This window comes from Dendrobates tinctorius, unplaced genomic scaffold, assembly GCF_039654945.1.
Source record: "Dendrobates tinctorius isolate UK_male_01 unplaced genomic scaffold, ASM3965494v1 ptg000008l, whole genome shotgun sequence".
Lineage (NCBI taxonomy): Eukaryota > Metazoa > Chordata > Amphibia > Anura > Dendrobatidae > Dendrobates > Dendrobates tinctorius.
Window position 1 is genome coordinate 182,466 of NW_027361676.1, and position 16,265 is coordinate 198,730.

General features: G+C 41.4%; 1 protein-coding gene across 1 annotated transcript in view; it reads right to left on the reverse strand.

The window, feature by feature from the left end:
• Window positions 1-395: 395 nt before the first annotated feature.
• Window positions 396-16,265, reverse strand: part of ZNF827 (zinc finger protein 827) — a 247,944-nt gene continuing 232,074 nt past the window's right edge. Inside the window, exons 11-14 of the mRNA XM_073576166.1 lie at window positions 15,615-15,781; window positions 14,430-14,621; window positions 12,755-12,932; window positions 396-5,968 (exon numbers count right to left, since the gene is read on the reverse strand). Of these exons, the coding sequence (XP_073432267.1) occupies window positions 5,161-5,968; window positions 12,755-12,932; window positions 14,430-14,621; window positions 15,615-15,781 (1,345 nt within the window). The 3' untranslated portion in view covers window positions 396-5,160. The remainder of the gene's footprint in view (window positions 5,969-12,754; window positions 12,933-14,429; window positions 14,622-15,614; window positions 15,782-16,265) is intronic.

Sequence of the window (16,265 nt, forward strand, 5' to 3'; positions counted from 1 at the left end):
GGTTTTCCTTTCATTAAACGAAGGGTACCAACAATTTTGGCCACTCGCGTACATATATTTATTTCACGATCCATGTGACTGCTATCTGAGATTCAAACAGCAGAAAGATAAAGTGCCACATTTAATACTGGGAGACTGTATCAAGATAGATATTTGTATGTAATTAATTGTAAGAGTGCTAAAAGTTGTTTAATAGTCACTTACTGACATTTATCGTGAAAGTAATGAGCTGTTTAGCATCTGTGAAACAATCTATGATTGACAATAATTGTAGCAGAAGAAGAATTGCAAGGGGTTACCTATATAGGAATACTAACGGCCTCAAAAGTGATTTACTCTGCCAGCTTGACAAAACCCTGCTGAGAAATGCATGTGCCATGGACCTGAATATAAAAATAATCACCACCTTATGAATGCGGCATCATGCAATGGACTTCTCCCACTTGTAGCACATGCTTTTATCATCCCATAACTGATGGAATGACCATTGTTGGACCTGTCACTAAAGGGAATCTGGCATCATCTGAGCATGATGTAGGGGCAGAGACTCTGATTTTAGCAATGTATCACTTACTGGGTTGCTTGATGTATTTTTTATAAAATCTCTTTTATCTGCTGCAGATCTAGCAGTTCTCTGAATGCTGAGCCCTGTATAACCCCCGCCCACACCACTGATTGGCAGCTTCTGTGTGCACTGTGCAGAAAGCTACCAATCAGTGGTGAGGGTGTGGTTATACAGAGCTCATGAATATGCAGGACTACATGGCAGCAGGTTTATAACGTCTCTAGTTATAATTTCCTGCTAATAAAACTGATTTTGGAAAATCAGCCCTGTAATGGATACATCTCTAAAATAAGAGTATCTATCTTTATAATTTGCTGCTCTCGGATTAGGTGGCAAAAACCTGGTGACAGATTCCCTTTAAAGGGATTCTCCAAGAATGGAATAAAATGGACGCCGTCACAAAAAAAAAATCAGCAGCCCATCCCAGTCATGTGTCAGGATGGACTGCAGCCTGGAGAAACACAGCTCCTGAAACTTTTGTCTCAACTGGCAGTGGAGCTGTAAGCACACATACCAGTGAGTTGCTGGTACATGAGAAGAAATACATCATCTTAATCATGGAGGACTACGACTTGAGAAAAAGTCTTTTGTGTGCAGTCAGATGAGGAAAAGATTTATTTCTTTTGATGTCGCAGCCTTTCTCCTTAGTTTACAGAATTGTGCTTTAGATACAGCTCCTCTGTCAACAGACTGCAGCACGTCCTGATACATGAATAGGACAGGCTGCCATTTGAATTATGTGCCAAGGACAATTTGAATACATTTTTATAGAACCAATTTAAAATTGGGCTAAGCAGCTGGCAATGTCTCCCTTTCGATAGTTCACCTCATGGAGATCCTACATGATTCAATCTATCCTTGTACTAATTGACAAGAGTAGGGTTTTAGTGGAAAGGAATAGTTTTGTATATTGAACAACTGTGACAATTGTGGAGAGGCTTTCATGATACAGAAGACATGTGGAAATGGAGAAAATAGGCAAAAACCAGGGTTAGTGAATTACCAACTTACTATCTAGGGGATTTTTGAAAACTGGCACACAAGTCTGGAACAGCTGCCAATCAGCAAAATGAAATTCCCACCAGTTACTTTTTCTTGTGCACAAGTTTTAATAAAACCACATCTGCTGGCTTCCATTGCATAGAAAAACCACATGGTCAATAAATATAAATTCTTCTGTGGGTTTAGGAGCTCGTTTGCTGTATATATCATCACTTCTCATTAAATATGTACCGTCACATCATCATAGGTAAATATCTGTCTGACAAGACACAAGCTTTGATCCACATATTGGAATCATCTGGAATACATACCAACAAAATCTGGTTTTCTACGTCTAACGGGTGAGATTATTTTGCTTCGTACTGACATTTTAGACAATCAATGGTATATTATGGTTCAGGAAATGAGATACATGAACTAGCGCAAGGCAAGCACTGTGCAAAACTGCCTTTTTATCCTGGGCGCATCACCCAGCTTGTATCGGACACCCTTAATAATCCTTACCGGACAGAATGACATCAATTTCTATAGGTAATATACATATATTCAGTACAAAAAGGTACCCACTGCATACTCACCATATTTAACCCTTGTGTGTCATCCTAATGAGATAAATCTTTATACATTGCAGACAACCATGGAAACCATGATTAGGCTGTATCCTTTGTCCCGACGCCATTGTTACCAGTTGCTAAGTGAACTTCCAAACAAGCCTCTTAAGACAATGGCAGCAGAAATACAGAGTATTCAGACTAGTTTAATGGGCCCTTGACCTTTTTTCCAGCAGGAAGATGTTAAAGCAAGTGGATTAAAAAACGCCATGCAAAAGCAGCGCGCGTTCGAGTACACAGCTGCCAGTCCAACATCCAGCATTGTCTGCCTGTAAGCACTGCTTGATTTCTTCTGTTAAACAGAGCTAACAATGGTAATTTACTCAGGCTAAATTAGGTGGCAGAACAGCAAAGGGTTCCCTACCTACAACCACCAGTCTTGCTTTACCGGACATATGGGAGGGGTGTTGGTGATCTGAATAACTGAACAAGGTGGACTGCAAATCAAAGGCCATACTGCAAAAAGGAAATATTTCTATATAACTAATGTAAGGTCTTACATCTCTAGACATCTAAGAACAACTAATATGACCTATTATTCTGAATATCTGCAGCAGATCAGTGAACATTCTCCTGCAACCCACCCTGCAAATTATAGGATTTTACCAATCCTAAGCAGCAATATAGTATGTTACACAAGGTAAGCAGCGAAGATCTGGGACGTCACAGATTTCTAGTCCTCTGTAATGTCTCAAAATGTCAGCCTCCAGCACCTGTACAGTGCCAGAAAAATGAAAGAAAATGCTACTTTCTGGTGAAGATTCCAGCTGCAGTTCCTAAGGGTTTCCTTCACTTGTAAATGATACATTCTGCAGGAAAACTGTAACATGGTTAAGTGAAGGTGTTTTACACTGGGACAAAGAAGATCATTGTGTAAAGTACTGATACATGGGATAAGAAAAGCCAGTAACAGATCTCAGGAGAAGTACTGGATGGAAAGGAAAATAGAATGTATACAATTGCATACGCTGATTCTGGCTACGTTGAGAGTGCACATGGAAAGATACTCCACAGTGCTTATATTATGGGTGGTACATTTCTCTTCATAGTATGTATTGGTGGTATTAGAGATGCTGCTTATTAATTAATCGTTCAGAAGCCAAGCAGGTAATCTGTGGCTGTCAGACAGGAACCCTGCTTCCTACCTGACGGCATCATCGTTTGATTAGCTGGCCTGGCACAATGTCATTTTTGCGGTGTTGCGCCAGGCCAGGTAGTCAAAAGAAGAGCCACAGATGCTGACAGGTAGGAGACAATTCACTTAGCTCCAGTCAGGCAGTCACAGGTCACCGACACGGCAGCTGGCCCAGGTCCTGCAAATTGGTTTGCAGCATCTCTAGGTGATACTTTTCTCCCCACAATACTTCTATTATGGGTGGTACTTTTCTCCCCACAATACTTCTATTATGGGTGGTACTTTTCTCCCCACAGTATTTCTATTATGGGTGGTACTTTTCTCCCCCAGTATTTCCATTATGGGTGGTACTTTTCTCCCCACAATACTTCTATTATGAGTGGTACTTTTCTCCCCACAATACTTCTATTATGGGTGGTACTTTTCTCCCCACAATACGTCTATTATGGGTGATACTTTTCTCCCCACAGTACTTCCATTAGGGGGTCGAACTTTTCTCCCCACAGTATTTGCATTATAGATGATACTTTTCTCCCCACAGTACTTCCATTATGGGTGGTACTTTTATGGGTGGTACTTTTATCCCCACAGTACTTCCATTATGGGTGGTACTTTTCTCCTTACAGTACTTCTATTATGGGTGGTACTTTTCTTCCCAGAGTACTTCTATTATGGGTGGTACTTTTCTCCTTACAGTACTTCTATTATGGGTGGTTCTTTTATGGGTGGTACTTTTATCTCCACAGTACTTCTATTTATGGGTGGTACTTTTCTCCTTACAGTACTTCTATTATGGGTGGTACTTTTCTCCTTACAGTACTTCTATTATGGGTGGTTCTTTTATGGGTGGTACTTTTATCTCCACAGTACTTCTATTTATGGGTGGTACTTTTCTCCTTACAGTACTTCTATTATGGGTGGTACTTTTCTCCTTACAGTACTTCTATTATGGGTGGTACTTTTCTCCTTACAGTACTTCTATTATGGGTGGTACTTTTCTCCTTACAGTACTTCTATTATGGGTGGTACTTTTCTCCTTACAGTACTTCTATTATGGGTGGTTCTTTTATGGGTGGTACTTTTATCTCCACAGTACTTCTATTTATGGGTGGTACTTTTCTCCTTACAGTACTTCTATTGTGGGTGGTACTTTTCTCCTTACAGTACTTCTATTATGGGTGGTACTTTTCTCCTTACAGTACTTCTATTATGGGTGGTACTTTTCTCCTTACAGTACTTCTATTATGGGTGGTACTTTTCTCCTCACACTACTTCCATTAAGGGTGATATTTTTCTCTCCACAGTACTTCCATTAAGGGTGATATTTTTCTCTCCACAGTACTTCTATTATGGGTGGTACTTTTCTCCTCACACTACTTCCATTAAGGGTGATATTTTTCTCTCCACAGTACTTCTATTATGGGTATTACTTTTCTCTTCACAGTACATATAATATGGGTGGTCCATTTCTATCAACAGATGTGTGGAACACATTTCACTCCACAGTACTTAAAATATAGATGGTACATGTTTCTCCCCATAGTACTTTTATCAGGAGTGGTACATGTTTCTTCCTCAGGCTGGCACATACTTGTATACAACTGAAACATGAAAATATCATTCAATAAGTGCAGAAGCCGTCACCCAAAGCAGCGGCATTGGGGCGCCAGCCCCTCGATATGTAGATGTATGCAGTAGGTTTTCTCTCTGAATACTTAATTAAGCAGCTTTATGTAAATGCAGTAAGTATACACACAGAGCCCATTAACTAATCTTCATACCAATCAAACATATAATTTGCAGCAATGTTTACCTGCCGGATTTTAAAGACAAAATAAGGGCTGTTCTTAAACAGTTTTTGCCCTTTCTATCAGTCCAAGGTAAGCAAGGAAGGAGTGCTTCGGTGTGGTGACACCAGGGGGTGCCGTTTGAGGTCTGGGAGGATGGAATGTGACGTCATAATGGTTCTTAGGAAAGAGCATTGTTAAGGGAATGAGATGAGCAAATTCTGAGTTCTGGTACCTATCCAAGCATGATAAGTTACCGTTTACTGCAAAGGCTTTAAGTGCTAAATGTGTCTCCATGCCACTGCTTTGAGCAGCAGACATAGCCACTGATTGGAGAGCCTGTGAGGCAGACATGACAGAGAGAGGTGACAAGAGGCTCCGAGTGTCATTGACAGAGAGCCCAGGGGTAGCCTCTTTTTGGACTGTGGTCTGGAATTTCTTCTCTTCTTCCAGGAACTCACCATTCTGGTGCTTCTTAACATGACGGCTGAAGACAAAAGGGTGGGTGGTCTTAAACAGGCACTCCTCGCAGCTGAAGGTCTGGCGGGGAGAGTGCTTGAGCTTCTTGTGCAAATTGAGATTGTCTTTGCGCTTGCAGCTATAGCTACACTGGTCACAGTGAAAGGGGCGCTCTCCTGTGTGGACACGCACATGCTCAATCAGCTTATTGGCCGTCTTTGAGAGGTAGCCACACTGGTCACACTTGTAATGATTCCCGAGCCGATGCTCGCGGATGTGCACTTCCAGCTCTAGCTGGTTTGCCTTGACCGTCTTGCAGATCCGACACTTGTACTCCATCTTGTAGTGCGTTTTCAAGTGACATTCCATGGCTGCAGGGCGGTTTGTGGAGTAAATGCAGAATGGGCACCTAGAAAGAAAGCCATGCAAATCATACTGACAGTTAGTCTTCACACCTCATGTATAAAGACCAAACATAAATGAGAATATATTGACACTGACTAAAGGCGACTATGCTTAGCTACTAACAACTTTTCAAAAACTTACTACGATTTAGCAGCTTGAGCATTCTAATAATACTGTGGAACACTTTAAAGAACTTACTGCGGCAGTCTGTTTCTGGCAGTTTGTAGTCTGTGTATGCACTCCAGACTGTCAAAAAGCAGCCTCTGATTTCTGGAAAGGCTGCAAGTCAACCTTGAAAGGATATGTCACCATATTTTACAATGTAAGCTGCATACAGTTTTAAAAAAAAGTCTTGGACCTGATGAGGTTGGTGTACTTGATGTGAAATCTGTCAGAATGACTGTGTAATCTTTTTTAAGTTGTAGCATCTGATATTAATACACATATTTAATATCACATGGGAAAACTTTTTGAAAGTACTATACAACATTCAGATATGGATTTTTGAGGTAAGTACATCAGCCTCATCAAGTCTAAGACATTAATATTAGTCGAGTCACTGGCGCTGCTCCCAGTGTCTGTTATTGTCTTCAACATTGACAGCCAATCAGTGAGCTCAACGGTTCATGTCATGTACATTAGCAAAGCCGCTAAGCTCAGTTATTGGTTGAAGCAGTGTTGACATGGTATCAACGCTGCAGACAATCACAGACGCTGAAAGCAGTAGTGCAGACTTAGCAGTGGAACCGGGCAGGGTAAAAAAGGACAGTCTGTTTTTCTTTTTTTTACCACTAACAGCGCTTATAACTTTTCTGAAAAGGTACAATCCCTTTAAGAACCTGGCATTTTCAGCTATTTCAGATCTACTATCCTGTATTTGAGGTTAGCAGAGAATATTGAAGGTGAAGTTGAGCTTGATGATATGAAATGCCCAATTTTCGATCATACTAATCAGTATTTTAATAGGAAAAGCTAGAGAATTACTGACTTAGAAAATGCACGTGAGTCCGGTCTCCCTAGTCCAAATAGAATGGTACAGTGCGTTGCGAAAGTATTCGGCTCCCTGGAACTTTTCAACCTTTTCTCACTTATCATGCTTCAAACACAAAGATACCAAATGTAAGTTTTTGGTGAAGAATCAACAAAAAGTGGAACACAATTGTAAAGATGAACGAAATTTATTGGTTATTTTACATTTTTGTGGAAATTCAAAAACTGAAAAGTGGGGCGTGCAATATTATTCGTCCCCTTTACTTTCAGTGCAGCAAACTCAATCTAGAAGTTCATTGTGGATCTCTGAACGATCCAATGTTGTCCTAAATGACTAATGATGATAAATATATTCCACCTGTGTGTAATCAAGTCTCCGTATAGATGCACTTTCTCTGTGATAGTCTCAGGGTTCTGTTTGATGCACAGAGAGAATCATGAAGACGAAGGAACACAACAGGCAGGTCCGTGATACTGTTGTGGAGAAGTTCAAAGCTGGATTTGGATACAAAATGATTTCCCAAACTTTAAACATCCCAAGGAGCACTGTGCAAGCGACCATATTGAAATGAAAGGAGTATCATACCACTGCAAATCTACCAAGACCCGGCCGTCCCTCTAAACTTTCATCTCAAACAAGGAGAAGACTGATCAGAGATGCAGCCAAGAGGCCCATGATCACTCTGAATGAACTGCAGAGATCTACAGCTCAGGTGGGACAGTCTGTCCATAGGACAACAATCAGTCATACACTGCACAAATCTGGCCTTTATGGAAGAGTGGCAAGAAGAAAGCCATTTCTCAAAGATATCCATAAAAAGTGTCGTTTAAAATTTGCAACAAGCCACCTGGGAGACACACCAAACATGTGGAAGAAGGTGCTCTGGTCAGATGAAACCAAAATCGAACTTTTTGGTAATAATGCCAAACGATATGGTTGGCATAAAGGCAACACAGCTCATCACCCTGAACACATCATCCCCACTGTCAAACATGGTGGTGGCAGCATCATGGTTTGGGTCTGCTTTTCTTCAGCAGGGACAGGGAAGATGGTTAAAATTGATGGGAAGATGGATGGAGCCAAATACAGGACCATTCTTGAAGAAAACCTGTTGGAGTCTGCAAAAGACCTGAGACTGGGACGGAGATTTGCCTTCCAACAAGGCAATGATCCCAAACATAAAGCAAAATCTGCAATGGAATGGTTCATAAATAAACGTATCCAGGTGTTAGAATGGCCAAGTCAAAGTCTAGACCTAAATCCAATCGAAAATCTGTGGAAAGAGCTGAAAACTGCTGTTCACAAACGATCTCCATCAAACCTCACTGAGCTCGAGCTGTTTGCCAAGGAAGAATGGGCAAGAATTTCAGTCTCTCGATGTACAAAACTGATAGACATACCCCAAGTGACTTGCAGCTGTAATCGCAGCAAAAGGTGGCGCAACAAAGTATTAAGTTAAAGGGGCTGAATAATATTGCACTCCCCACTTTTCAGTTTTTGAATTTCCCCAAAAATTTAAAATAACCAATAAATTTCGTTCAACTTCACAATTGTGTCCCACTTGTTGATTCTTCACCAAAAATTTACATTTGGTATCTTTATGTTTGAAGCATGATATGTGGGAAAAGGTTGAAAAGTTCTAGGGAGCCGAATACTTTCGTAAGGCACTGTATGCTGTGCTGTCTGGGAGCAGTGTAGGGGAGGTGAGAATCCAGACTCGCGAGCTTTCTCTGCGAGTCCTTGCAGCATTTATACAGCTTGTTATATAAAAATAATAAAATAAATTGAAATGTGCATATATACAAGCTCAATGTCTCCATTTCTCGGTTACCCTACATTCCTACAGGGTCACATTGCAGATTTGACCTGTATGTAAAGATAATATAATAATATACTTCTTTTACTTACGCTGTATAGTTGTCAGTTATCATTGACTACATGGACAATGAAACATTGAAACATTGTTCCATATATGACAACACTCAACAAAAATGGATATAATACCGCATTAACCCCTTCCCGACCAACGACGCCACATAGGCGTCATGAAAACCTGTGCCATTATGACCAGTGACGCCTATGTAGCGTCATGACTTTAAAGCACCCCTGCGGGTCGGGTGACCGGGGTCAAAGGTCACCCGACCCGCACACAGAGGACCCTTCACTTAACCCCAGGGGGCGTGGCTTAGCCCCCACGTGCCTACGATCGCTCTGATTGGCTGTCAAAAGTGAAACAGCTAATCAGAGGGATTGTAATATTTCACCAATGAAATTTGGTGAAATATTACAATCCAGCCATGGCCGGTGCTGCAATAGCATCTGCCATGGCTGGAGACACCGATCAGCCCCCCCCCCACTGACTGGAGGCGCCGATCGGCTGCCGCCCCTGATTGACGGCACCGATCGGCAGCCGCCATCAAAATCTGCCTCCCCTCCCTCCACTCCCCCTCGCCTTCCGATCCCCCCTCACCCTCCTTCTGGCCGTCTTGCCGTCTCTGTCCATGGGCGCCGCCACCTTGGAAAATGGTGCATGCGCAGTGCGCCTGCTCGAATCTGCAACGCTGCAGATTAATTCATTTATTTTGATCACTGTGATAAACTCTCACAGTGATCAAAATAAAAAAAAAGTAAATTACTGCCCCCCTTATCATCCCCATATGTTGGGACAAATAATAAAATAAAGAAAATATTTTTATTTTTATTTTTCCATTAGGGTTAGGGCTAGAATGAGGGTTAGGGTTGGAATTAGGGTTAGAATTATGGTTAGGGTTGGAATTAGGGTTACGGTTGGAATTAGGGTTATGGTTGGAAATAGGGTTAGGGTTGGAATTAGGGTTAGGGTTGGAATTAGGGTTGGGATTAGGGTTAGGGTTGTAATTAGGGTTAGAGTTGGAATCAGGGTTAAGATTAGAGTTAGGGGTGGGTTGGGATTAGGGTTAGGCTTGTGGTTAGGGTTGGGATTAGGGATAAGGGTGTGTTGGGGTAAGGGTTGTGGTTAGGGTTATGAGTAGGGTTGGGATTAGGGTTAGGGTTGGAGATAGAATTGAGGGGTTTCCACTGTTTAGGCACATCACGGGGTCTCCAAACGCGACATGGCGCCACCATTTATTCCAGCCAATTTTGCGTTCAAAAAGTCACAGTGCTCCCTCCATTCCGAGCCCCGACGTGTGCCCAAAGAGTGGTTTACCCCCACATATGGGGTATCAGCGTACTCAGGAAAAATTGCACAACAACTTTCTAATTTCTCCTGTTACCCTTGGGAAAATAAAAAATTGGGAGCTAAAAAAATTATTTTTGTGGAAAAAAAAATTATTTTTTATTTTCATGGCTCTGTGTTATAAACTTCTGTGAAGCACTTGGGGGTTCAAAGTGCTCACCACACATCTAGATTAGTTCCTTGGGTGGTCTAGTTTCCAGAATGGGGTCACTTGTGGGGGGTTTCCACTGTTTAGGTACATCAGGGGCACTGCAAACGTAACATGACGCCCGCAGACTATTCCATCAAGTCGGCATTTCAAAACATCACTACTTCCCTTCCGAGCCCCGACGTGTGCCCAAACAGTGGTTCCCCTCCACATATGGGGTAACAGCGTACTCAGGACAAACTGGGCAACAACTTTTGGGGTCTAATTTATCCTGTTACCCTTGTGAAAATAATAAATAGTGGGCTAAAAATTATTTTTTGAGGAAAAAAATTTTTTTTTTATTTTCACGGCTCTGCATTATAAACTTTTGTGAAGCATCTGGGGGTTCAAAGTGCTCACTATGCATCTAGATAAGTTTCTTAGGGGGTCTAGTTTCCAAAATGGGGTCATTTGTGGGGGAGCTCCAAAGTTTAGGCACACAGGGGCTCTCCAAACATGACATGGTGTCCGCTAACGATTGGAGCTAATTTTCCACTCAAAAAGTCAAATGATGCTCCTTCCCTTCTGAGCCCTGCCGTGCGCCCAAACAGTGGTTCCCCCCACATATGGAGTACCAGCGTACTCAGGACAAACTGGACAACAACTTTTGGGGTCCAATATATCCTGTTACCCTTGGGAAAATAAAAAATAGTGGGCTAAAAAATAATTTTTAAGGAAAATTTTTTTTTTTAATTTTCATGACTGCGTTATAAACTTCTGTGAAGCACTTGGGGGTTCAAAGTGCTCACTACACATCTAGATAAGCTCCTTGGGGGTTCTAGTTTCCAAAATGGTGTCACTTGTGGGGGTTTCTACTGTTTAGGCACATCAGGGGCTCTGCAAACGCAACATGATCCCCGCAGAACATTCCATCAAAGTCTGCATTCCAAAATGGCGCTCCTTCCCTTCTGAGCTCTCCCATGCTTCCAAAGAGTGGTTCCCCCCCACATATGGGGTATCTGTGTACTCAGGACAAATTGCACAACAACTTTTGTGGTCCAGTTTTTCCTGTCAGCCTTCTGAAAATAAAAAATAGTGGCCTAAAAAAATCATTTTTGAGGAGAAAATTTTTTTTTTTTTCACTGTTCTGCGTTATAAACTTCTGTTAAGCACTTGGGGGTTCAAAGTGCTCATCACACATCTAGTTAAGTTCCTTCGGGGGTCTAGTTTCCAAAATGGGGTCACTTGTGGGGGAGCTCCAATGTTTAGGCGCACAGGGGCTCTCCAAACGAGACATGGTGTCCGCTAACGATTGGAGCTAATTTTCCATTCAAAAAATCAAATGGCGCTCCTTCCCTTCCGGGCCCTGCTGTGCGCCCAAACAGTGGTTTATCGCCACGTATGAGGTATCGGTGTACTCAGGAGAAATTGCCCAACAAATTTTAGGATCCATTTCATCCTGTTGCCCATGTGAAAATGAAAAAACTGAGGCTAAAAGAAAATTTTTGTGAAAAAAAAGGACTTTTTTTTTACGGATCAATCTGTGAAGCACCTGGGGGTTCGAAGTGCTCATTATGCATCTAGATAAGTTCCTTGGAGGGTCTAGTTTCCAAAATGGGGTCACTTGTGGGGGAGATCCAATGTTTAGGCGCACAGGGGCTCTCCAAACGCGACATGGCAACCGCTAAATCGCAAAGTGATGTGAATGGTATTGTTAAGGTTAATAAGCATAACAGAATTGGAAGTTTCCTTATATTACAAATAAAATATAAAGTTAAAAGGGGTTGTCCCATTTTAATCAATAGATCTTGGAATAATAGTAAGTTCCACAACTGTGCTGAGATAAATTTGAAAATATGTCCCAGCTACTGTATGTACTGTGTGATGGCTGTGTGTGACTAAGCACAGCTCCAACAGCTCATGGTCGGCATATACCACAGCACCTGGCCGGTGAGGAAACATGGGTGACTTATGATAAGTGAGTATACAGACAAAATAGCAGGAGCTCCTGTGATAAAGCAGGGAAATGCTAAGAGCATTTGCTTTTTCGTCTGTATACTCACTAATCATAAGTGACTTATGCTTCCTACCCTTCCCAAGAGCTATGGTATCTGCCGACCATAAGCTGGAGCAGCTTTGCACGATCATTCATTACACAATATATAGCAGGGGCACATAAGATCTCAGCACAGGAACATTTTTTCCCCAGTACATCCAATTATGGAACTTGCTATTATTACAATATCTCTTAATTAAAATATACTTTGTTAGTGGGACAATCCCTTGAAATGCTATCAATGATAATAGTTTGGGAATGAGAGCATGCTATGACAGTGTACTCCTAGCTATATGACCAGGGAATATTTTGCAGACATATACAAAAATAATCATATAATTACAACAAAATGTATCATATGCTTAACACAGGAAAAGTTTTTGTACTTGCTTTCCTTACTTGAGCCCACCGGTAGGGACTGTGTGGCATTTCTTGTGTTCTAACAGCTGTTCAGGTGTCTTCATGAACTTATGGCACACGTCACACTCGTACATTCGAGTGATCAGGTGAATCTGCAGGTGTCGTTCAAACATTGGTTTCGTTTTGCAGACAAAATTGCAGAACACACATTCAAAACCTGCCATTAGAAAAGATCCATTAGCATAAAACTTTGACATCCTAATATCATAAGAAACTACACAAAAGTAATAAACTGCACACTGATCAACGAGGATTTCAGCTTTAATTTTGTTTCTTTAATTTTATTTACTCGCTTTACCTGTAGCACAGCGTCATGTTCTTTATTAACCGGGTGCAGCGGTGACGTCACAACTACACTATGAGGCCGTTGCAGCCAATCATGAGACAAGTAACTGGCTGCAGTGGTCACATACTGTAGTCATGACGATACTGCTGCAACCATGTCATGGAAGACTGAAGGTGGTGGTGCACAGGTAGTGCTGAGGTGTCATGGGTAACTAAGGCTCATTTTGTTACTTGTTTTGATAGGGGATGTTATGGAAAAGAAACATTTAAACTGGGAAAATCCCTTCATACCTTGACATGCAAAAACATAACTGCAAAGCATAAAGTAGCTATAAAATGAAACCAATGAAAAGAAAGGCATTAAATGGGTCCTCCAGGACTTTGATATTGATGGCTTATGCATAGAATAGGTCATGAATATCAGTTACATGGGTGTTCACTTCATGGCACCCCCAAAATCAACTGACTCCTTCATTGTCTCTCAAATTTCAGGAGACTAAATTGCGATATCAGGCATAAACACTGAAAATGTTTGGTACTACATCGGGGAAACATTGAAGGAAAGGCAGCAGTCGCCTGACCCCATCAATTATGGTAGTTGATCAGTGTAGGGACCAAAAGTCAGACCACTAAAGAGCTAATAATTATAGCGTATGTTATGGATAGGCCATAAGGCTATGTGCACATGCTGTGGATTCTGCTGCGGATCCGCAGCGGTTTTGGCCCTGCGGATCCACAGCAGTTTCTGCTGCGTCGTACAGTACCATTAAAATCAATGAAAAACAAAAACCGCTGTGCACATGCTGAGGATTTTTCAGCGCAGATTTGCTGCAGTTTCTAATCCGCAGCATGTCAATTCTTTGTGCGGATTCCGCAGCGGTTTTACACCTGCTCCATTGTACAGGTGTCAAACCGCAGGGCAAATCCTCAGGCTAATCCGAAGATAAACCGAAGCTGCGGATTTTGCAAAATCCGCAGCACAATCCGCAAAGTGTGCACTTACCCTAATGGTCCCAGAAAACCTCTTTAACCAATGGAGATCTCATTTACGCAAAGCTATGCCAGATCTCCACATTACCATGTACTGTACATACAAGTAGATATGTTATAGTGTTAACAATATTGCGTTATTGTAAATGTTATATTGCTCACAATTCCTCATTTTAGGTGTTGAATCCTATCCCTTTTCTATCAATGTCGCCATTCTCCGCCTCACACCACAATATATAGTTACTTGCTCACTTCAGAGCTCCTTACACAGCTTATATGCACTTGGGTAAAATGGGAATTACATTGTCAGTGCACAGAACAATGCGCTTACAGGTGGATGGAGAGGACATTGTAGGCAGCTAGTGTGAGTCACAGTTACCTTTGTCAGATTTCTCTTCACTGCTAACAAAAGGCTGGGAGCTGTGTCCTACAGAAATCACCAACAAGCTGTTTGAAGTCGGGTTTCTTAGTGGGGTGTCCGAGTCTTCTTTACTGTTGGCTGAATCACTAAGTGCTGACAATGAAGAAGAAGAAGGGCTTACGGACTCACTGGGGGTCTTTCTTTCATCTCCTAGAGAGAAAAAAAAAACACCATTTTAAATGGTACAATAACTTTAGACAATTTATGTCACACATGGGCTCCATGTCACACATGGGCTGAGTGCACGTGATGATTTCCATACTGGCCAAGATGCATCAGTTTGCTCTGTGAAGGTGTTATTATGGCTTACCGGGGACCTGTCAGCATTCCTGACAAGTTTTGTCTTAGCAAATATTTGTATTTTCTATACATCAATAATGCTGAAGAAGCTTTTCTTGACATCTTCCATTATGCCATTCCTCTTTTATTCCTGCACAAAATTGATGCCAATGTCTTAGCATTCCCTTTGTCAACATGGTGTGCCCCTGTACAGTCAAATGGTCAGCTCTTATTGGACAAACAGACATTTTGGGAATTGGAGGAATTGTATAAAAAGCCAAGGTATTTTATAAACTGCTTAAACTGTGAAGACATTGTATAAAATAAATTATTTGTGTACATTTTCCTAATACTGAAATGTTACAAGTGACCAAATCATAGCCTGAAACTTGCATTTGCCTACATTTGTAGCTTAATCGGTGCACATTTCCTAACCCTAATAAATGAAAGCCTACAATGACACAATGCTAGCTTTCAGGTAATATGTCCAAAGTAATGGATACAGAAAAAATAGACCAAATAATATTTTATTAAGTATTGATAAGCATATTAAAAACATATCAAAAATAGATCTGACAGTGCAAGTGGCTTCAAAGACAGTGGGAGAGGACAATGTGCACCTTGTCCATTGGGGCAATTGTTTTTTATATTATCTTCCGGTTGATCCTTTTCTATTGGTGCCGATATTATTTGGTACCCCTGCTAATATTTCTATGGCATATTGCTTTATAGCTTTCAGGTAAGTTTTCTCATAAAGTTTTCTCATCTTTCTACCTATTTTTATTCGTTTGCATTTCACTCCACTAATAAAGTTCTCTCCCCTGTGGTCCATTATTCCGGTCTCTGAGGGCCTCCTTTCCTTACCTGAGTGTTTGGTGCTGATGTGAGTTCTCATATCAGCTTCTTCCATGGTGACAAAGTCACAAGTACTGCAGCAAATTGAATACATCCATTGTTCCTTGTCTACATGAAGAGACATGTGGCTCACAAACTGGACATTCAGCTCGGTCTCAAAGCCACAAACATGGCAGCTATATGGGATGAAGAGGAACAAATGTTATTATCTGTGGCTAAACTGCATTACATACCCTTTTGTGATTTCTGTCACCTCCGAAAGCAATAGCATCGATACAAAGCCAGAAGAGAGGATTTCCATAAAAACTATGAAATGCTCCTAAAGATTTCTGGATGTTATGACATGAAAGATTAATACTGTGACTTTTTAATTCCCGTGAGTACTGAAGAAACAAACAAAAAATCTTTGAAGACGTTTCCCCCTTCCAACCATGTATATATATATATTGCGAGGTATGTGTCATGACATTACACTGCGGAGTATAATGATGATGTTAATTGGGAACTACATGTTCCAGATGCTGCACATCACCTAGCAGATTCCTCGGGGCAACAGAGGAGCAATGTAACCCTGCCAAATACAGTTGTAAAGGCTGGTTTGTTGCTAAGTAGAGAGCACACGGCACCTCAGAAACCAACTCAAACAATCTGGACAGCTTC